Raw genomic sequence first — 23,465 nt, forward strand, 5'->3', positions numbered from 1 at the left:
TCCTCAGCGAGTTTTAGTGTTCTTGTTTAGAACCTGGGCCCAGGTTATTTATGAGAGCGTGCGTTCTTTTGGTTAACAGTACGCCACTCAGATTCTTGGTTGATATCATTATCGTAGCGTGGTGATGTGGTCGGTTCAGGTATAATGCCCCATTTGCTCAGCAGTGCCATGCCTTTGCCTACAGAATCCATTATGTGCTCTCTTCCATCTTTAGTGACAATTAGTTTCGTAGAAAATGCCCATTTGTAGCTTAGCTTATGGTTTCTAAGCGCCTTGGTAATGGTGCCTAAGTTCCTGCGTTTTTGTAGGGTGAATTGAGAGTCCGCATAAAATTGCAGGTCTGTGTATGGTGACGGTATCGGTTCTTTATGGCGGGACACTGACATCAACTTTTCTTTTGTATGATAGAAGTGGAGTCGCAGAATGACATCCCTGGGGATACTGGCGGGGAGATGAGTGGGCTTGGGGAGGCGGTGAATCCTGTCCACAATAAAATCTATTGCTGACATTTCTGGTAATACTGTGGTAAAGAGCTGAGATACATAGTTACAGAGGTCTTGCTGCAGGACAGATTCTGGAATTCCTCGTATTTTAACATTATTCCTCCTGGCTCTGTCCTCCATGTCCGCCATTTTGGCTTTTATACTATCTATGTCATCCTCATTATTTTCATTTGCATCAGCTAATGCATTAATGGTAGTGGCGAACTCCCCCATCTTATCTTCCACATGTGCCACTCTGTCTGAAACCGCCTGTAAGTATCTGCTAACTGTGTGTATACAGGATACCATGTCAGAATGTAAATAACTCCTCAGGGATACCAGCATTTCTTTAAGCACAGTATCTATGACCGGCTGATTAGTAGTAGGGAAATGGTCTATGGAGTTAGGCAGTTCCCTGGTGTCATCCCCTGAATCATGGGCAGAGCTCAACTCATGTTCTTCATCTGCTGCATCCATCCTCACCCAGGATTTCTCTGGATTTTCAGATGAAGGTGTAGCTGGAGAGGATTGTGATCCCTTAGGTGGGCTGTTTCTTTTTTGAGGTCTTCCCCTCTGTGAAAAGCTCTGAGTGGATCTGCATACTGGTGTGGAGGTCGCGCCAGCGCCATTTTGCCTAGGCCCCGGCGGGAAGAATTCTGGGGCCAGAACCCCTCTGCCTTTCGCCTTGGCATGGAGATGGCTTGATCCCCTGGGTTGTGCGAGCTGGAACGCCCAGTTTTTATGCCCGATTGGGGTCCTGGAAGCCCGGTATGTGCCGCTGTTTGCCCGCTGCGGTCAGAGCTCCGTTAAACCACGGCCATCTTGGTCTCCGGCTAGCTCTGCCCCACGCTACTGGCGTTTTAATAATGTCCAGTGTGAATGAGGCCTAAATGCCAACGTCCAGCTTTTTTTTTTCTTCCTAATGTTTTGTTGTAAAAACGCCTATAAAACCTAACGCTCCTAAATGCTGCTAGAAGCTGCTGAAAACCAGCACAAAATTGCTAAACGTGAATATTTTTTATACAGCATTTTCTGGCATGGTAACTTTTTTTTTTTTAAGCCATTGTGCATGGACCTTTAAAGCTGCTCTTAGAGAGAAGCATATGAGCATAATTAAGCGCATGCACACCACATAATGTGCTAGTATGCATGTGAATTTATTAGTGGCTAGAATAAATTAATATTTTATCCAATAGAATGAGTTTAAGTTCATAGTCTTATAAACACCCTATGCCTGTAAATGAGCATAAAGCATATAAATGCTGTTAAAGATGTGACATTGAAGGCATTTTTTCTGCTAAGTTCTGGCAGAAAAAATGCAGCCTGCCTAAGCCTTTAAAATCCGTATTTTCTGTTAGAAAATTACTTAGAACACCCAAACATTTATATATATATATATATATATATATATATACATATTTTTAGCAGAGACTCTAGAGAATAAAATGGCAATCGTTGCAATATTTTATATCACACGGTATTTGCGCAGCGGTCTTTCGAACGCAATTTTTTGGGAATATTGACACTTTCATAAATTTAAAAAAAACAGTCAAGTTAGCCCAATTTTTTTATATAATGTGAAAGATGATGTTAGGCCGAGTAAATAACTAGCAATTTATGCTTTGAAATTGTACACACTTGTGGAAAGGCAACATACTACGGTACTTAAAAATCTCCAAGGGCGATGCTTTAAAAATGTCTACAGGTTACCAGTTTAAGGCTCGATTCACACCTATGCATGTTGCTTTTGGGCGTTTTTGGAGGTTTTTTTTTCATGCTTGCCACGTTTTTGAGCAGCGTTTTTGCCGCGATTTGCGTTTTGCGTTTTGTTTTTTTTTTTTTTGTTTTTTTTACAGTTTTTTTTACAGTCTAAAAAAAAATTAAAAAAAAAAAAAAAAAAACAAAAAACGGCAAAAACGCTGCAAAAACGCTGCAAAAACGGTGCACTTGCGTTTTTGATGCTTGTCCATTGAATTCTATTACATGCAAAACGCTGCATTTTGCATGAAAAAAAGTCCCTGACCCTTTCCAAAAATGCAGAGAAACAAAAAGGCATTGATGTGAACATGTTCCATAGGAACCCATGTTAAAAAATTCCCGTGCATTTCTGCAAAATGCAAAATGCATCAAAAAACGCGCTAGTGTGAATGGAGCTTTACGGTACAGAGGAGATCTTGTGCTAGAATTATTGCTCTTGTGCTAACGATCGTGGCAATACCTTACATGTGTGGTTTGAACACTGTTTACATTTGCGGGTCCGTCTTACATATGTGTTCGCTTCTGCGCACGAGCAGGGAGGGACGGGGTGCTTTAAATTTTTATTTTTTTTCTTATTTTATTGGTTTTTATTATTTTTACACTGTCTCTTAAAAAAAATAATTCTGATTCATTTTTATTTATGTCAGAAGGAATGTAAACATCCCTTGTGACAATAATAGGCAGTGACCTCCTTTTGTACTTAAAAGCATTCAACACGCCAAGTTTGGCAGTTTTGAATGCTGTCATTTTTTAAATTTGGTGCCTTTAGGTCTTCTGTAAACCGGAAGTGATGTCATGACATCGCTTCCAGCTTACTAAATCCAAGACCCGATCAAAGCTGATTCCGGCGACGTTCAGTTCTCCGACCAGCCGGGGGACGTGCAGGCTGGTCACTCAGGCCTCCCGGTGGGACAGGAGAGCTCGGACAAGCTGCAGAAGCCGGTGGGAGGAGGGGGGTCATCCCCTCCTGCTCCTTGGGATAACAGCCGAGTGGCTGCTAGCCGCATCGTTTGTTATCCTAAGAAAGCCGACCGTCGGCTCTAAAAAACGGTACCAGGGTGATGCGTGCAGCTACATGCATTACCCCGGTACAACCCCTACAAGCCGAGGCTGTAAATTGGCGTACGGTCGGCGTGAAGGTGTTAAATTCATACGCCCATGTGCATGAGGCTTAGGGATACACCGCTGTGTTCCAGTACATCTTTATTACTTTCTGAGAGGCAAGTCTGCAATGACAGCTTTCATATGTATATCCTGACATCTGTTGTTATCCCTACAGACATTAACGAATGTAGAGAAAATCCCCAAATCTGTGTCCCTTATGGTGATTGTATGAACACAATTGGATCCTATATGTGTGCATGCAAGGAAGGATACCAGAGCATCTCTAATACTTGTACAGGTGAGTGTCATATTTTTCTTAGATATGTGCACTGCCGAAAAATCATTTTTTTTTTCCGTTTTTGTTTTGTTCGTTTTTTTGTTTATCGGATCATTCGTTATGATCGATATTAGTTATTTCAAATAAATTCGTAACCTCGGATAAATTCTAATTTGTTACCTTCCATTTGTTTAGATGCGGTATTCGTTACTTTGAGAATTTGGAATAATTAGAACAAAAATCTGAAATTCGAAAATCCAAAAATTCTAAAGAACGAAAATCGAAAATTCAAAAGAACGAAAATAAAAAATTCAAAAGATCGAAAATCTGAAAATCAGAAAGAGCAAAAAAACATTCGGATAATTTCTATTATAATTAAAATATTAAGTTTATTACCATTATTATAGTATTATTATTATTATTATTATTATTTATTGATAATAATATTTAATAATAGTTTTAAACTATTAAATTATAGGTATTGGAATTTCCTTTCAAATTTGGCTTTTAGTGAACGTAACGAATATGAATTTATCCAAAGTTACGAATTATTCAGCATTCGTTACGTGGGATAATTCATAAATTGTTCTTTCTGATTTTCATTCTAATTTTCATTCCTTCGAATTTTCGGATTTTCGTTCCTTCTGATTTTCCAACTTTCAGATTTTCCTTCTTTCAAATTTTTGGACTTACGTTCTTTTGAATTTTCGGATTTTCGTTCTTTCAAATTTTCGTTCTTTTAGAAAATTTGTTTTTGAAAACGGTCTTTCGTTAATTCGGGTCAATTGGGTTGAGGTGTGCGCTACATACAGAGTGCAGGGCTGAGGTGTGCATTGTGTACTGAGTGCAGGGTTGAGGTGTGCACAACGTACTGAGTGCAGGGTTGCGACCACCTCAACCCTGCACTCAGTACATTGTGCACACCTCAACCCTGCACTCAGTACACAACGCACACCTCAGCCCTGCACTCTGTATGTAGCGCACACCTCAACCCAACCACTGTTTGTGAACACAGTTCACTGTGCCATCCAAAAATGAAAGGTAAAGCTCTATCATTCAAACAAGAAGCCATATCTGAACATGATCCAGGAGCGCCTCAAACTTTTCTGGGCCAGAGATCATTTAAAATGGTCTGTTGCAAAGTGGAAAACATTCCTTTTGGCAACTATGGGAGCTGCATCCTCTGGACTAAAAAGGAGAGGGATCCTCCAGATCGTTATTAGCACTCAGTTCAAAAGCCTGCATCTCTGATGGCATGAGGTGCATTAATGCACATAGAATAGACAGCTAATACATCTAGAAAAACACCATCATTGCTGAAAGATATATTGACAATGACTTTTTTGGATGAAGGCCTTACATATTTCAGCAGGACAATGCTAAACTGAATACTGCATCTATGACAATAGCGTGGCTTCACAGTAGAAGAGTCCGGGTGCCTAAATGGCCTACCTACAGTCCAGACCTTTCATCAATTGAAAGTATTTGGTGCCTCTTGAAACAAAATAATTGACAAAGAAGACCCAGGACTGTTGAGCAGTTAGAATTCTATATCAGGCAAGAATGGGACAACACTCCTCTCCTAAAACTGGTCTCCTCATTTCCCAGACATTTACAGAGTGTTGTTAAAAGAAGGGATGCTACACCGTGCTAAACATGGCCCTGTCCCAACTTTTTTGCAATGATTTTCCTAAAATGGTACATTTTCTCACATTAAGGACTTATCATCTGCAGAGACCTGCGTTTTTCATCTGCAGAGACCTGCTCCTAAACACTACTAAACTCTCCTAGACATTCTTAAATGCTCATAAGGCCTCATGCACACTGGACGTTTTTACAGCTACTGTTTTTGGCTTCAGACATTTTTTTCTGCAGCCAGTAAACTCCCCAGCATGTTCTCCTAGGTGTCCATGCACACATAAGCTATTATCAGCAGTTTTTGGCAGGGGAGTTTTCTGGCTGGAAAAAAACAGAACTAGTGGGTTTTGAGAGGTGTTTTTCAGCTGTAAAACTGCTCTATCTCTTAAAGCTTAAAAACGCCATAAAACACTGAAAAATACATCATTTTGACATTTACCAACATTTTTGAGCCATAAGCTTTTGTGGGATTTTGTTAAAAAAAGCTAAAAAACACTACTGCAAAAATTCTGAAAAACTCATTCTACAGCTACAGCTTTCCACAGCTAACGCTACTGAAGGCCCCTTGAGCCCCCTAGGGAAAGAGAGTCTTGACTGAGGGGGGCATGGCTAGGTGCATGACAAGGGGAGCGATTGGTTGGGACAGTTGGGATGGGATGGGCCTGAGGTCAGGGAACGTGTGCCCCAGGGAATTCTGGGTCTTTCGGAAGAGTCGTTTGGAAGAGCTGCTGTGGACCCTGCACCACTGCCATGGACACTGATCTCCTGTTGCCCAGGGTCCACGAGCTGGCTCTCCAAGGTCAGGTGACTCTGTTCTCCCTCCTCAACCCTGAGATCCCCACCTTCTCCACTTCCACCTCCACCTGCGGGGCCTCCGGCTCCCAGGGTCAGGAGATGCACCCGTCCGCTTTCCCGCATGAGCTCTGGGCCTTCTTACTCCCCTGCCACACCCCATGTGCCATCAGAGCTCCTGTTGCTATGGGCTCCGGTTCCCCCACTCCTGTCCGCCGCTGTAGTTCTCCCCGGCGGCCCCCCTCCCCCTTGTTCACACTTTGGGTCAGGCCCGCTCCTGAACCCCTAAGCCATCCGGCTGTCCTCACCCCCCGCGAGCACCCGCTCGGTGGCTCGGGTGGTAGCCGCGGAGCTCCCCGCCTCTCCTCACCGGAGCGGGGGGTGGGGGGGCCGCATGGAGATCATCCTGAGGCACCAGAGGCTGGGCACTCCAGCCCGGGGCTGCCGCTCGGCCCGCCTATCCTCCTCCTTCCTCCACGCTGTCTGATTCAACTGGCATATCCCTGCCAGCGTCTTTCCCTGCGCCCAGCTGGGCGGGAGATTCAAATGTGAACACAGTCCACACTGCTCCTGATGTGACATCTGTACATCCACATCCCCCTGCAGCCGGCTGGGTGGGGGAGGGCAGAGATGTACATGCCACTGCACCCCCCCACATCCCCCTGCACCCAGCTGGGTGGGGGATGGCAGGGATTTACATGCCACTGCACCACCCCACACCCCCCTGCACCTGGCTGGGTGAGGGATGGCAGAGATGTTGTCAGAAAGGTTACCTGATTGGGCGCCGGGGCGCGCTGGGACGCGTTGGCGCTCGTGTCCCTGTTCGTGCTGGGGCGCGTGTCCCTGGGGGCGCCGGTGTGTCTGGGCCAGCCGGCCGTGGCGTTCGGGGTGGCGTCCGGGCGTTCGCGCGTACGCGCGTTCGCGCTAGCGCGCGTCCGCGTTAGCGCGCGTCCGCTTGCGGGCATTGCCTTTGACATGCCCGGTAGTGTGGGCGGGCACGCCGGTGTCGGGGGCGCGCTCGGGCGCGTGCGGGGGCGCGCCGCGCTTCGGCGAATCGGCGCGCGCACGTGCGCGGCGTTTTGGCGCCAATCGGTCTATTTATAGCCTGTCTCTGCATTGTCCCGGTGCTGCCTGATCAAACAGCTTTACCTTGTTCCGTGATCATCCTTGTGTTCCTGAACCCTCGTTGTGTTTACCCGTTGTGACCCGGCTTGCCTTTTGGACTCCCCTTGACTGCTGCCTGAACCTGACCCCGGCTTGTTTGACCTCGTCTCCTGCCTTATCCCTTGTACCGTTGCCGCCAGCCCGTTGCCGACCTCTGCCTGTGTGTGACCTGCCTGATCAGCTCCTGCTCAGCACCTGCCTTATCCAGCCCGAAGATCTACCGGTTGCTTGCCAGACCACCGCATTCCAGGACTCTCACTTCAGGCCCTCATACCACTCCGCATTCGCGGGCCTCCTGTCTACTCTACCAGGGGCCCCGAATCGGATACGTAAGGGAGCCTACCCTCTGCCCAAGCGGACTCACCTGTCTGGTAAGTGTGGGACCTGACAGTATCAGGCAGCCATGACTGAGTCCGGGCAGGGGGCCTCCCCTATGGATGAACTATGCAGGCACCTAGCGGGCCTCACGCAAGCTGTTAAAAGCCTACAGGAAGGCTACACCAGACTGGAAGGACAGGTCCAGGCCCTCACAGCTTCTCCTCCTGGAGCAGTATCCAACCCTGCCTCAGTACCTTCCGTAGTGATGCTCCCACCAGAACCCAGAGTACCTCCACCCGAAAAGTTTTCTGGAGATCGCAGTAAGTTCCGGGCGTTCCGTAACGCGTGCGAACTCTACTTTGCCCTACAACCCCGTACGTTCTCCCTGGAAAGTACTAAAGTGGGGTTCGTCATATCCTTGCTGACAGGCGAGCCACAAACTTGGGCTCACCACCTCCTGGAGCAAAAGGCCCGATCTCTTGACTCCCTGAGTGACTTCTTCCTAGCCATGTCCCAGTTATATGAGGATCCTCAGCTAACAGCCACTGCAGAAGCCGCCCTGCACTCCCTTCAACAAGGTCGCAGAGCGGCCGAAGATTATGCTGTGGAGTTTAGGCGTTGGAGTGCAGACACGGAGTGGAATGACGCAGCCTTGCGTCACCAATATCGGCTGGGATTGTCAGACTCCCTAAAGGATGAATTAGCACGAGTAGGGGTGCCTCAGACACTAGAGGAGCTGATCAATTTGTCAATTCAAATTGACCGCCGTCTCAGGGAAAGACGCTCTGAGAGATCTGTGAACCACCCACGCCTCACCTGGATGCTGCCCAGAACCCCTAGTGCCCCAAACCAAGCTCCGCCTGTCTTGTCTGCTCCAGCCCAGGAGGGTTCGGAACCCATGCAGTTGGGGTTGCTCCGTCCTTCTCTGACCCCAGAAGAAAAGACACGAAGACGCACACTCAACCTGTGCTTGTATTGTGGAGAGCCTGGTCACTTTGCTAAAGCATGTCCCAATAAAAGACGTAAGTGCCTGCCGTCTTCCTCATTGTGTGCGCCTGTCCTACCTAGTACCGGTAACCATTTAACCTTTTCCATTGTCTTACAGTTACCTGGAAGGAGCATCCCAGTACCGGTCATCGTTGACTCGGGAGCTTGCAGTGGATTCATTGATCGGACTTTTGTTGAAACTCACCATATCCCCACTCAAACCAAAACTCAAGGACTGGCAGTCTTTCTAGCGGACGGTTCCACCCTCCGCTCCGGACCCGTTACCCAGGAAACGGTTCCCTTGTTGGCCACTATTGGCCCAGAACATCAGGAACTGTTACGTCTAGATGTCATCTCCTCTCCTCTTTTCCCAGTTATCCTAGGAATACCTTGGTTACAGGCTCACAACCCTAGTATCAACTGGGCTACAGGCAAAATTCAGTTCTCTTCTGAGTATTGTAAACAAAACTGCTTACGGGGGACCTCCACAACCTCTTCCCAATGCCTGTGTTTGGACTCGGAAACTAAGCTCTACCCAGATCTTCCTGAACCATACCGGGATTTCCTGGACGTATTTAGTAAAAAGGGAGCAGAAACCTTACCGGTACATAGATCCTATGACTGCCCAATAGAACTTTTACCGGGTACCGAAGTCCCTTTTGGGAGGATCTTCCCTCTAACTGTGCAGGAGCTGGGCACCTTGAAAACCTATATAGACGAGAACCTAAAGAAAGGGTTCATTCGTCCTTCCACGTCTCCAGCTGGGGCAGGCATCTTCTTCGTGGAAAAGAAGGATCACTCCTTACGTCCCTGCATTGATTATCGGGAACTTAACAAGATCACTATCAAGAACAGATACCCGCTACCTTTGGTTCCTGAATTATTTCAGAGACTAGGATCTGCTACCGTTTTCACTAAGTTAGACCTCCGTGGGGCCTATAATTTAATTCGCATAAGAGAAGGAGACGAGTGGAAGACAGCCTTTCGCACTCGATTTGGACATTACGAGTATCTTGTCATGCCTTTTGGTCTGTGCAATGCGCCGGCAACCTTTCAACACTTTGTCAACGATGTCTTTCACGACCTACTGGACTTATATGTCATTGTCTACCTGGATGACATCCTGGTTTTTTCTGCCTCTCTGACGGAGCACCGTGAACACGTACGAAATGTACTCTCCCGGCTGAGACAACATGGCCTTTACGCCAAACTCGAAAAATGTGAATTCGAGCGTCAATCCATCCAGTTCTTAGGTCTGATCATTTCTCCTGATGGCATTAAAATGGATCCACAGAAAGTATCCGCTATCCTGGATTGGCCTGCACCAACTGATAAAAAAGGAGTTCAGCGTTTTATTGGCTTCGCCAACTTCTATAGGAAGTTCATTAAGGGATTTTCCTCTATCATTACTCCAATTACAGAACTTATCAAACAAGGGTGTCGGTTCCGCTGGACCCCTAGGGCCCAAGAGGCCTTTGAAAGACTCAAAACATTGTTTACGTCAGCCACGATTCTTAAGCACCCCAACCCTGCCTTGCCGTTCGTCCTGGAAGTGGATGCGTCCGAGGTTGCTGTTGGAGCTGTACTGTCACAGAGACAGGGTGCCAAAGCACTCCTGTACCCCGTGGGATTCTTTTCTCGTAAACTCTCTCCATCCGAGAGAAACTATGATGTTGGTGACCGAGAACTTCTTGCCATTAAAGCAGCTCTGGAAGAATGGCGCTATCTCCTGGAGGGTGCAGCACACCCCATTTTGGTCTACACAGACCATAAAAACTTAGAATATTTAAGAACAGCCAAGAGACTGAAACCCCGGCAGGCAAGATGGGCACTTTTCTTTTCACGATTTGTTTTCCACATCACTTACAGACCCGGATCCAAGAATGTCAAATCCGACGCCCTTTCCCGAATGTTTCTTGAATCGGAAAAAGCCCTGCCCCCAGACACCATTCTCCCCTCTGGAAATTTCCTAATTCTACAGGAGGACTTGATTTCACAGATCAGACGAGCTTCCTTGGGAATGCCTCCACCTGCTGAAGCCTGTACCAAGGATGGGCTGTTTTGGGTCAAGAATAAAATTGTGGTTCCTGAGGAGTTAAAGGTACGAGTGCTAAGCCTGTGCCATGATCACAAGCTTGCGGGTCACTTCGGCACACGGAAAACAATTGACCTTGTTCAACGCACCTTTTGGTGGCCTCACCTTGCCAAGGATTGCAAAAAATATGTGGAGTCCTGTAACACGTGTGCCAGGAACAAGACTAGCCGGACTAGAGCATGGGGCCTGTTGAAACCATTACCAGTTCCAGACAGACCTTGGGCCATGATTTCCATGGACTTTATCGTGGAACTCCCACTGTCAGAGGGTTTTTCGTCCATTTTTGTCGTAGTAGACAGGCTGTCTAAAATGGCTCATTTTCTCCCCATGAAGGGCACCCCTTCAGCCATGGAAACCGCCTCTATCTTTATTAAAGAAATCGTCAGGCTACATGGAGTCCCGACCAGTATAGTCTCGGACAGAGGTGTCCAGTTTACCTCCAGATTTTGGAGGGCCCTCTGTGGCGCCCTTGAGATCGAGTTGTCCTTTTCTTCGGCTTACCACCCTCAGTCTAACGGACAAACCGAGCGGACAAACCAGACCGTGGAGCAATACATCCGCTGTTTCTCCGCATTCTCCCAGGATGACTGGGCTTCCTTGCTGCCCATCGCAGAGTTCTCATATAATAACTCAATACATTCAGCAACTAACCAGTCTCCGTTCTATGCCAATTATGGTTTCCACCCATCCTTCTTGCCTGGAGCACTCCCCGAATGCCCTGTTCCTGCAGTATCCGAAACCTTGGACTTTTTCTCCAACAACAATAAATTGCTGCAGGAAACCATGACCAAGGCTCAGGAGGACTACAAGAAGATCTTTGACAGAAAGAGACGGGGGGAACTTGTCCTTGAACCTGGCAATTCTGTCTGGCTGTCCACCGCTAATCTCAAGTTAGCATGCCCATCCAAGAAACTGGGCCCCAAATACCTGGGTCCTTTCTTGATCAAAAGGAAGATCAATAATGTGGCATATGAACTCGAGCTTCCCGACTCTTTGAGGGTACACCCAGTGTTCCACGTGTCCCTCCTGAAACCGGTCACCCCCAATTTCTTTCCTGGTCGCAGTGTGGGCCCACCCAAACCTATTATGGTTGATGGCGAAGAGGAGTTTGAAGTGGAGGCAATTCTAGATTGCAGAAGAAGGCACAACCAAGTACAATATCTGGTAAAATGGAAGGGCTATGGACCCGAAGAAAATTCGTGGGAACCGGAAAACAATTTACATGCTGAAGAACTTTTGAAATCCTTCAAAACCTCTCATTCTTCGAAGATGGCCCAGCTGGGCATCCGGAGTCTGCCCTTGAGGAGGGGGCACTGTCAGAAAGGTTACCTGATTGGGCGCCGGGGCGCGCTGGGACGCGTTGGCGCTCGTGTCCCTGTTCGTGCTGGGGCGCGTGTCCCTGGGGGCGCCGGTGTGTCTGGGCCAGCCGGCCGTGGCGTTCGGGGTGGCGTCCGGGCGTTCGCGCGTACGCGCGTTCGCGCTAGCGCGCGTCCGCGTTAGCGCGCGTCCGCTTGCGGGCATTGCCTTTGACATGCCCGGTAGTGTGGGCGGGCACGCCGGTGTCGGGGGCGCGCTCGGGCGCGTGCGGGGGCGCGCCGCGCTTCGGCGAATCGGCGCGCGCACGTGCGCGGCGTTTTGGCGCCAATCGGTCTATTTATAGCCTGTCTCTGCATTGTCCCGGTGCTGCCTGATCAAACAGCTTTACCTTGTTCCGTGATCATCCTTGTGTTCCTGAACCCTCGTTGTGTTTACCCGTTGTGACCCGGCTTGCCTTTTGGACTCCCCTTGACTGCTGCCTGAACCTGACCCCGGCTTGTTTGACCTCGTCTCCTGCCTTATCCCTTGTACCGTTGCCGCCAGCCCGTTGCCGACCTCTGCCTGTGTGTGACCTGCCTGATCAGCTCCTGCTCAGCACCTGCCTTATCCAGCCCGAAGATCTACCGGTTGCTTGCCAGACCACCGCATTCCAGGACTCTCACTTCAGGCCCTCATACCACTCCGCATTCGCGGGCCTCCTGTCTACTCTACCAGGGGCCCCGAATCGGATACGTAAGGGAGCCTACCCTCTGCCCAAGCGGACTCACCTGTCTGGTAAGTGTGGGACCTGACAGATGTACATGCCACTGCACCCCCTCCACATCCCCCTGCACCCAGCTGGGTGGGGGGTGGCAGAGATGTACATGCCATTCACCCCCTGCCCCCCCGCATCCCCCTGCACCCGGCCGGGTGGGGGATGGCAGAAATGTACATGCCACTCACCCTCTGCCGTTGACCCCTGCCCCCCGCATCCCCCTGCACCCGGCTGGGTGGGGGATGTCAGGGCGGCACATGCCGCTCACCCCCTGCTGCTGACACCTGCCTTCCCACATCCCCCTGCACCCGGTTGGGTGGGGGATGGCAGGGCTGACCATGCCTTGGACCCCTGCCTTCCCACCTCTCCCTGCATGCCCGGCTGCGTGGATGAAAGCCGGCGGTCGCCTGCTCCATCCCCATCATCACTGACCTCTGACCTCCAGCAGCTACCTGCTCCAAGCTGGGCGGGAGCTTCCTACCAGACGTCCGCTGCCACAGCCTCGCCATCTCCCTGCACCCTGCGGGGCGGGAGATTCCCATTGGAGGCCTGCCGCTGCAACCCTGCCCCTGTCCGCTACTTGGCTCCATCTCCCTGCGCCCGGCAGGGCGGGTGATGCGCACGCCACGCCCAGGATGTGGGCAGCACCTGCTGCGAGTCCTCCATCCGGGGTCCCCGGTGGTGCCAGATGCGGCCGGCCTAGGCCCCCCGGGCCCTTTCTCTGGACCTCTCCTTCCGCCAGCAGCCTCCTGCTTCTCCAGCCATCTCATTCCTCAAGGTGACGGACATTACGGCCTCCGGCCAGCTTATCCCGTGGACGATCCTGCACCGGGCGTTCCTCCTGGACCCGCTGTTGGTCGCCCTTCTTCAGCTGCACATCCGCGACTCAGTGAGTATGATTGTGATTCGATTTGGGGTAGGATTAGTGACACTGTCGTATCGGGTGCGCCAGACGAAGGCATTGTTTTGGTCGTATATCGGTCCTATCTCACATGGGTGCGTCAGGTCCGGTATTCAGTTCGGCCTCATCCGTGGGTGGCGCTTTGTAGGCAGCTTCGCCACCGGCATGTCGGAAGACGTCTAGGATAGAATCTGGTGTCGCGTATTTATGGATTTCCTCGCGTTAGTCCCTCCCGACCGTAAGACGATCGACAAATCTGGCGTGGAGCATTGGTGGTTCAGTGTTAGAATTCTTGCCTGCCATGCGATATGCCCAGGTTCAGTTCCCGGCCAATGCAATTACGGGCTTTTCTTGTGTTATAGCCCCCCAGGTAGTTTTTTCCCGGAGCGTCGGCTGCCGCCCCCACCCCCCCCAAAAAAAAAAAAGAAAAAAGTGGTCTATGCTGGCTGTTCAATGAGAGCCACTGCAAGTGGTACACTGCGTTCCGTTTTAAGCACAAGTGCTCACTTTGCGGGGGCACTCACCCAGCCGGTGCTTATGAAAGGGAAAACAACTGCTTTCCTGGCCAGGGGCCAAGGCTGACATTTCTAAACCGGAGGACCCCAGTGATTGTGTCAGAGATGCTTCCCTGGCTAGACCGGTTCCCCCTTTTTCATTGAGAGGCCTTGATCTTGAGGTATGGTTTGGCCGTGGTTTTTGGATCCCCTTCACTCCTTTGGATGTGCCGACCATGGCACCTAATTTGAAAACGGCCATTCAATTCGAGTCCATGGCGGCCGAGAAACTCCAGGAGGAAATGAATTTGGGGTGCATGGCGGGCCCGTTTGATCTCCCCTTTCCACAACCTGAGGGTTTCCCCCCTTGGTGTGGTCCCCAAAAGGGCTGAGGAAAAAATTCCGCCTTATCCATCACATGTCCTAACTTTCTGGCTCCTCGGTTAATGACGGCATCGTCAAGGAAGAATCCAGGGTCCACTACGCCTCGTTTGACAAGGCGCTTCACCTGATCAGGGCTGCTGGCCCTTCGGCCTTTCTAGCCAAGGCGGATATTGAGTCCGCATTCCACCTCCTCCCGGTCCACCCGGAATGCTTCCATCTGCTGGGATGCTAATTACAGGGAGGCTATTTTTTGACATGTGCCTTCCCATGGGTTGTGCCATTGCTTGTTATTTCCTTGAACTCTTCAGTAGTTTCCTTGAATGGGTAGTTGTCCAGGCGGCTGGTTTTCATTCCGTGTTACACTATTTGGACGACTTCCTCTTCGTGGGCCCATCTGAAAGCAGTGAGTGCCAACAGCTCGTGGCTATCATTTCTCTAGTCCTACAATGACCAGTCACGTTGGTTGCTGGAGGAGGTACTGAACTCGCAGCTGGAGCTATACACTGATGCGGCAGGCTCCTGTGGTTTTTGGTGCCTTTTTCCAAGAGGTGTGGTCTGCTGAAAGTTGGTCGGCCTCACACTGTTGGAGCTCTTTCCAATTATTGTCGCCATCGAGCTGTGGGGCGAACAGTTGCGTGAGCGTGGAGCAGGTGGTCAATCAACAGTCTGCCAGCTCCCCTCTGGTTGTGTCGTTGCTGAGGTTTTTGGTTTTAAAGTGCCTTCAGCTTAACGTTCGCTTTAGAGCTAGGCATGTCCCTGGAACAGCTAATGATATTGTCGATGCTCTCTCTCTATCACAGCTCGATCGTTCCCGCGCCCTCGCCCTGTCGACTTCCCTGGAGGGCCTGCCCTGTCCGGCCTACTTGTGGAACCTCGTTTGCGATGTTTGCTAAACCTCCTCCAGGTGTCGCTGTTCCCTCGGACGTGGGTGTCGTACTGTCGCGTGTGGGTCAAATGGGTCCAGGTGTCAGGCGGTGTCATGAAAAGGTTCACCCGTTGATGGCACTGTGGGTCTCTTGGATCGCAGTACCAGTGTCCACCAGCGGGTGTCTTCCATCAACCAGGACCTGTAATAAGAGGATTCACCTGCTGATGGCACTGTTGCATCCTTAGGCTGTAGTACCAGTGTCCACCAACGGGTGTATCCAGTATGGAGCAGACAGCACCTTCTGTGCTCAGGTGTAACGTGTGGGCAATTACTGCAGGCTGATAAATACCCGGCAAGCCCTCACATGCTTGCCTTGGTGTCTCTCTCCCTGCATTCTAACCTTGTTGCCTGTTATTTTGACCTTGAGCCTGCATCTGCCCTGTCCTGACCTGACCTGATCCAATCCCTATCCCAAGCCCTTCCTGGTCCTGTCCCTTCTGTTCCTGGTTACCTTGGATCCCTGCCCTGTATCCCATCCATTCATCCTCTCCCTGTCCTGTTGGTTTCCCGTCCTTACCATCTTCTGATCTCGCGGTGTATGACCTTGGCCTGGCTTCTGTTTACGGTTCCGGTATCTCCCATTTTATTGTATATACTGTTTTGTTGTTTGTGGGTCTTGTGGTTGATTGTGCATGGTTATATTCACTTATCTGTCACTTATGTAAATAAACACCATTTTTATTCACTTATATACGTTTCTGGTTTCTTCTGTGCAGTCCACACAGTCTGGTTTACTAATTCCTTGACAGTACACCAAGGCCATCCCTACCACTACACTAAGGAATCACCCTGTTTTGTTTGACGTATTAAGATGGATTTAAATGAAATTACCTATTATTCTCTGCTAGCGGAACAGGATGGCGAATATTGCCGCCAGATTTTAAAAGATTGGACCAGTGACCAGCTGATGGAAACGATCCGATCAGCTCATTCCCTAGTGGATCAGGGTTACATGTCTTTTGAAGATGTTCAGCCCCTGATACGGTTATGTGCAAAACCAGCCCTGTCATGTTTTCCCGAAGGAAGCGATGATTTTTCTCCCCCCTTCAATTATGGTCAAGTTGAATCCCTGGTATGGTTATTAGAGGATGATCCAGCCTTTTACATGGAACGTTATGCCTCTTGTTCACAGCAGGTGTTGTCTGATTGCATCCATTCAGTGCAATCGCTGGTTAGTCAGGCTGTGTGTGAATCAATGTTTGTTCAACCTGTGCTACAGGCATGGTCAGATCTCCTTTATTTAGCCAAGCCACAACAACCCAGCCCTACCATTAATCACCTGCCTTCCCAAGAATCTATTCCCCCGTCGCTCATGGCAACCTCAGCTACAGCCCAGTATACACAGCTTTCCACCAAGTATTATTACCCAGTCTCTACTCACTGCACCTATCCTGCTTTCAATCCAGCTGCCTCTTTGCCTCTTCTCCTCCACCTGTAACAATCCCACAAAACCCTCCTCCAGCCACTGTTCCTTGGTCTTCTTTTTGCCCAACTACTTTCTTTTCTTACAGTCCTGCACCTACGTACAAAGCTGCAGTAGCTAAAACAAAAAAGAAACGAAAGTTCTTTCTGACCCACACAATCCAGCCAGTAAACCAACCTGCCTCCACACCAACCAACCTATTCCAGCCTGCGTTCATGCTAGTTGAACCTGATGACCCACCTAAGTCTGCCAACCCAGTACCTGCTACCAGTGGCGTAGCGTGGGTTGTCAGCGCCCGGGGCAAGGCAAGTAATTTGCGCCCCCTAACCTGTGAACTTTTAGCACTCCCCGAGTCCTGTCCCTTCCCTTCCTACAATAGTACTAACCAACCTGATTCCTATACTGACCACTACACTCTACTGTCCACTACACTGACCACTATACTACACTGACTACTATACTGTCCACTACACTATACTGCTCACTACACTGACCGCTATACTGTCCACTACACTATACTGCCCACTATACTGCCCACTACACTATACTGCCCACTATACTGCCCACTACACTATACTGACCACTATACTGTCCACTACACTATACTGACCACTACACTGACCGCTATACTGTCCACTACACTATACTGTCCACTACACTGACCACTATACTGTCCACTACACTATACTACCCACTATACTGCCCACTACACTACCCACTACACTATACTGACCTCTATACTGTCCACTACACTATCCACTATACTGACCACTACACTGTCCACTATACTGTCCACTACACTGACCACTATATTGTCCACTATACTATACTATCCACTATACTATACTGTCCGCTATACTTACCACTACACTATACTGTCCACTACACTATACTGACCACTATACTGTCCACTACACTATACTGCCCACTACACTGACCACTATACTGTCCACTACACTATGCTGCCCACTATACTGCCCACTACACTATACTGACCATTATACTGTCCACTACGCTATACTGCCCACTACACTAACCGCTATACTGTCCACTACACTGCCCACTATACTGTCCACTACACTATACTGTCCACTACACTGACCACTATACTATACTATCCACTACACTATACTGTCCACTACACTGACCACTATACTATACTGTCCACTATACTGCACTGACTACTTTACTGTCCACTACACTATTCTACCTACAGTATTTCTATACTGACCACTACACTGCATGACTCTAGCTGCTCTTCTACTCACTCTCTCTCTGGTTGGCTGCTCCCTCTTCCCAGACTGTGCCCCCCCCCCCCCCGGGCCAGCAACACGACTCTCATCACGAGGGAGTCTCACCTTTTCTTCTTTGTTTTCCATTGGTCCGGAGGGGAGCAGGAAGAGGAGACAGCGGCGGCTCACAATCTTGAATTTTCGTGTCCCCCGCGCTCCGCCATGTTCAGTCTCCGGCGCCTTGTGATTGGGCGTATGGGGTCATGTGCGGAGGCGGGGCTGGCCTGTTAACGATCGCGCTTGCTCCTGGAGTCCCGCCTCCGCACATGACCCCATTTACCCAATCACAGGGTGCCGGAGACTGAACATGTGCAGAGGCGGGACTCCAGGGTGTACCGCGATCATGGACAGGCCAGCTGCGCCGCCGCACATGACCCCATACGGCCAATCACAGGGCGCCGGAGACTGAACATGGCGGCCAGAGCGTGGGGACACAGGGCAGTGAATTTAGGAGGAGGCAGCCAGCATTGCACCCCCTTAAATGTTGCGCCCGGGGCAACGGCCCCTCCGCACCCCCCACGCTACGCCACTGCCTGCTACCCAGTTTGACGTCCCAGTGCCTGCTACCCAGTTTGACGTCCCAGTGCCTGCTACCCAGTTTGACGTCCCAGTGCCTGCTACCCAGTTTTGACGTCCCAGTGCCTGCTACCCAGTCTGACGTCCCAGTGCCTGCTACCCAATCTGATGTCCCAGTGCCTGCTACCCAGTCTGACGTCCCAGTGCCTGCTACCCAGTCTGACGTCCCAGTGCCTGCTACCCAGTCTGACGTCCCAGTGCCTGCTACCCAGTCTGACGTCCCAGTGCCTGCTACCCAGTCTGACGTCCCAGTGCCTGCTACCCAGTCTGACGTCCCAGTGCCTGCTACCTAGTCTGATGTCCCAGTGCCTGCTACCCAGTCTGACATCCCAGTGTCCATGTTCCAGTCTGACGCTCCAGTGACCACTGTCCAGTACGATGTACCTGTTGTTCAGCCTGTTGTGCCAGTACCTGCTGTTTTGCCTGTTGTGCCAGCACCTGCTGTTCTGCCTGATCTGCCAGCGCCTGTGTCTGCTGCCCAGTCTGAAGTTCCAGTATCTGCTGCCCGGTCTAATGTCTCGGTGCCCGCTTCCCAGTCTGATGAGCCTCTTTCTGCTGCCCAGCCTGATGTGTTCCTGTCCGCTGCCCAGCCTGATGTGTTCCTGTCCGCTGCCCAGCCTGATGTGTTCCTTTCTGCTGCCCAGCCTGATGTGTTCCTGTTTGCTGCCCAGCCTGATGTGCCAGTGTCTGCTACTCAGCCTGTTGTGCCAATGCCTGTGCCCGCTGTCCAGTTTGAGGTCCCAGTACCTGCTGCTCAGCCTGACATCCCAGTGTCCATGTTCCAGTCTGACGCTCCAGTGACTACTGTCCAGTCCGATGTACCTGTTGTTCAGCTTGTTGTGCCAGTACCTGCTGTTTTGCCTGTTGTGCCAGAACCTGCTGTTCTGTCTGATGTGCCAGCGCCTGTGTCTGCTGTCCAGTCTGAAGTTCCAGTGCCCGCTTCCCGGTCTGATGTGCCCGCTTCCCGGTCTGATGTGCCCGCTTCCCGGTCTGATGTGCCCACTTCCCGGTCTGATGTGCCCGCTTCCCGGTCTCATGTGCCCGCTTCCCGGTCTAATGTGCCCGCCTTCCAGCCTGATGTCTCGGTGCTCGCTTTCCAGCCTGATGTGCCTGCCTTCCAGCCTGATGTGCCTGCCTTCCAGCCTGATGTGCCTGCCTTCCAGCCTGATGTGCCCGCTTTCCAGCCTGATGTGCCCACCTTCCAGCCTGACGTCTTGGTGCCTGCCTTCCAGCCTATAGTGCCTGCCTTCCAGCCTGTAGTGCCTGCCTTCCAGCCTGATGTGTCTGCCTTCCAGCCTGATGTGCCTGCTTTCCAGCCTGATGCGCCTGCCTTCCAGCCTGATGCCCCAGCTTTCCAGTCTGATGTAAATTAAAATTTGTGCGCTAGCAAAATATAATGAAGTGGTACAATCAAGAAGCTCCTAGAGATGATATCTGGAGCCGCAATATGCTTGAAACCCAGCACGGAAAAAATACCAAAACAGTAGATACAAACAAGTGCATTAAATCATATCTCTATAGAAAATAAAAGTGAAAAAATAAAAGTGAAAAAATAAAAATTGAAAAAAAGTGAAAGTTCTGAAGGTACGATTGATCACTCAATCCTTTAAAAAACACCCCATTCAGTCCATGAAGACAAGTGAGAAAGAAAAAGGGAGACGTTCCTTCGGTGTATCACATCAGAAGCAGAGAAGTGAAAAGATGCAAAAACGCTTCCAAACCACCATTGATTCCAGGAGAGGAGTAATGGATGTGCCCTTACCCCATTCGTTGGACCTCCTCTATGGCGAGGTCATATGGGCTTACAGATATAACCCTCTGTAGGGACAGATGAAATGTTGGTGTCCAGGTCCTGTTAGCGTGCACCGCCAACTTCGAGCTGATCCGACTGATCCGACCGCTGCAGCATTAGAAGGGAGACTCGGGATTGGAAGGATCTGCTGACAGACCTCTCTCCCCGGCCTGTTCCCACACACTTCATTATATTTTGCTAGCGCACAAATTTTAATTTATATGCTTTTTACTTTATGGATATTTGAAGTATTTTGTTGCAGCTGCACTTTGTGAATTTAGTTATTTTTTTCATTTTGTTTTGCTCATTAGCGCAAGTTTTTTTCCACCATTTCCAGTCTGATGTACCCGCCTTCCAGCCTGATGACTCGGTGCCTGCCTTCCAGCTTGATGTCTCTGCTTCCCAGTCTGATGTGCCCGCTTCTCAGTCTGATGTGTCTGCTTTCCAGTCTGATATCCTGGTACCTGCCTTCCAGCCTGATGTCTCGTTGCCTGCCTTCCAGCCTGATGTCTTGAATTTGGAATCTCAGCCTGAAGTTTTGGTGCCCGTGTCTCAGCCAGAAGTTTTGGTGCCCGTGTCTCAGCCTGAAGTTTCGGTGCCCGTGTCTCAGCCTGAAGTTTTGATGCCCGTGTCTCGGCCTTTTAAGCCAGTACCCATTATTCGGCTTGCCGGACCAGTGCCCGGAGTCCAGCTTGCTGATCCCACTAGGCCGGGGCCCGTTACCCAGCTTGCTGAGCCGGTGCATGTGATCCAGCCTGCCCTTACGGTGCTCGCTGTTTGGCCTATTGTTCCAGAGCCTGCTGCCTAGCTCGACGACCCGGAGCCTGCTGCCCAGCTCGACGACTCAGAGCCTGCTGCCCAGCTCGACGACCCGGAGCCTGCTGCCCAGCTCGATGACCCAGATCTTGCTGCCCAGCTCGACGACCCGCAGCCTGCTGCCCAGCTTGACGACGCGCAACCTGCTGTCCAGCTCGACGACCCACAGCCTGCTACCCAGCTCGACAACCCGGAGCCTGCTGCCCAACTCGACGACCTGGAGCCTTCTGCCTGCTCTGATGTGCCCGCTGTCTGCTCTGATGTGCCCGATGTCTGCTCTGATGTGCTGATGTCTGCTCTGATGTGCCTGCTGTCCGATTTGACGTATCCACTACCCAGTGTAAAGTAACCGATGCCCAGCCGGATGTGCCCTCATCCGTTGTTTGGTGTGAGGCCATTAACTTTGGACAATTTAATTTAGTTGGAGCATGCGGAGGCCGCTCCTTTGGGGGGGGACTGTCATGAAAAGGTTCACCCGTTGATGGCACTGTCGGTCTCTTGACCCGGAGCCCGCTGCCCAGCTCGATGACCCAGAGCCTGCTGCCCATCTCGATGACCCGCAGCCTGCTGCCCAGCTCGACAGCCCAGAGCCTGCTGCCCAGCTTGACGACCCGGAGCCTGCTGCCCAGCTCGACGACCCGGAGCCTGTCGTCTGCTCTGATGTGCCCGCTGTGTGCTCTGATGTGCCCCCTGTCTGCTCTGATGTGCCCGCTGTCTGCTCTGATGTGCCCGCTGTCTGCTCTGATGTGCTCGCTGTCTGCTCTGATGTGCTCGCTATCCGATTTGACGTATGCGCTACCCAGTGTAAAGTACCCGATGCCCAGCCGGATGTGCCCTCATCCGTTGTTTGGTGTGAGGCCATTAACTTTGGACAATTTAATTTAGTTGGAGCGTCCGGAGGCCACTCCTTTTGGGGGGTACTGTCATGAAAAGGTTCACCCGTTGATGGCACTGTCGGTCTCTTGGATCGCAGTACCAGTGTCCACCAGCGGGTGTCTTTCATCAATGACCTGTATTAAGAGGATTCACCTGCAGGTGGCACTGTTGCATCCTTGGGCTGTAGTACCAGTGTCCACCAGCGGGTGTATTCCGGCAGTATGGAGCAGACAGCACCTTCTGCGCTCAGGTGCAACGTGAGGGAAATTACTGCAGGCCTCACATGCTTGCCTTGGTGTCTCTCTCCCTGCATTCTGACCTTGTTGCCTGTTATTTTGACCTTGAGCCTGCATCTGCCCTGTCCTGACCTGATCCAATCCCTATCCCAAGCCCTTCCTGGTCCTGTCCCTTCGGTTCCTGGTTACCTTGGATCCCTGCCCTGTATCCCATCCATCCATCCTCTCCCTGTCCTGTTGGTTTCCCGTCCTTACCATCTGCTGATCTCCCGGTGTATGACCACGTTGCCTGGCTTCTGTTTACGGTTCCGGTATCTCACATTTTATTGTATATACTGTTTTGTTGTTTGTGGGTCTTGTGGTTGGTTGTCCACGGTTATATTCACTTATCTGTCACTTATGTAAATAAACACCATTTTTATTCACTTATATACGTTTCTGGTTTCTTCTGTGCAGTCCACACAGTCTGGTTTACTAATTCCTTGACAGACAGTGAGTTTTTCCTTCTCGTCTTTACAGGAACGGCGCGTGGCTTTATTTTCTTACCTTGCTTATTTACTACAAAAGGTTCTTTCCGTTCCTCAGTTTCGTCGGCTATGTCTGTTTTTCTTTCTGGTTTCAGCTCCTTGGGTGGGAGGATATCAAAAAAAGCATCCTTGGCGGGCGGCGGCCCTCTTCTCTGAGCGCTGCGTGTAGGTTCTTTTGCGCACGTCAAAAACCGACAGCTTTGGAATGGGCGGAAGGGTCATTTTGTACCCTTGTGGGGGCCCCTTCTACCCCGTTTCTTTGGCCTCCCCCTTCCTGTCGTCAAGCCCCTCGTCCCCTAGCTTCTTTGTCCATGCTAATTCCTCCTCTTTTAGCAGGTTCCAATTTTTGCGGGTTTTTTCGTCGCTGTCTCAAAAAAAAAATAAAACAAAAAAAACAGAATAAAAAACTTGGCCTCCTTTTGCGTGACTTTGCGACCCACCCCTTTCAAATCAGCGCTGCCACTGCGGCTTCGGTATGGGTTTCGCTGACATGGCACTCCAGCGTTTGGGCAGGTGGGAATCGTCGTTTTTTTT

General features: G+C 50.5%; 1 protein-coding gene across 1 annotated transcript in view; it reads left to right on the plus strand.

Annotated features, from left to right (window-relative positions):
• The window catches only part of LOC141133221 (adhesion G protein-coupled receptor E3-like), a 348,306-nt gene that overhangs the window by 78,651 nt on the left and 246,190 nt on the right, over positions 1-23,465 (plus strand). The window contains exon 6 of the mRNA XM_073622460.1: positions 3,520-3,642. Coding sequence (XP_073478561.1) covers positions 3,520-3,642 — 123 coding nt within the window. The remainder of the gene's footprint in view (positions 1-3,519; positions 3,643-23,465) is intronic.

Source organism: Aquarana catesbeiana, linkage group LG03 (assembly GCF_042186555.1).
Source record: "Aquarana catesbeiana isolate 2022-GZ linkage group LG03, ASM4218655v1, whole genome shotgun sequence".
Classification (NCBI taxonomy): domain Eukaryota; kingdom Metazoa; phylum Chordata; class Amphibia; order Anura; family Ranidae; genus Aquarana; species Aquarana catesbeiana.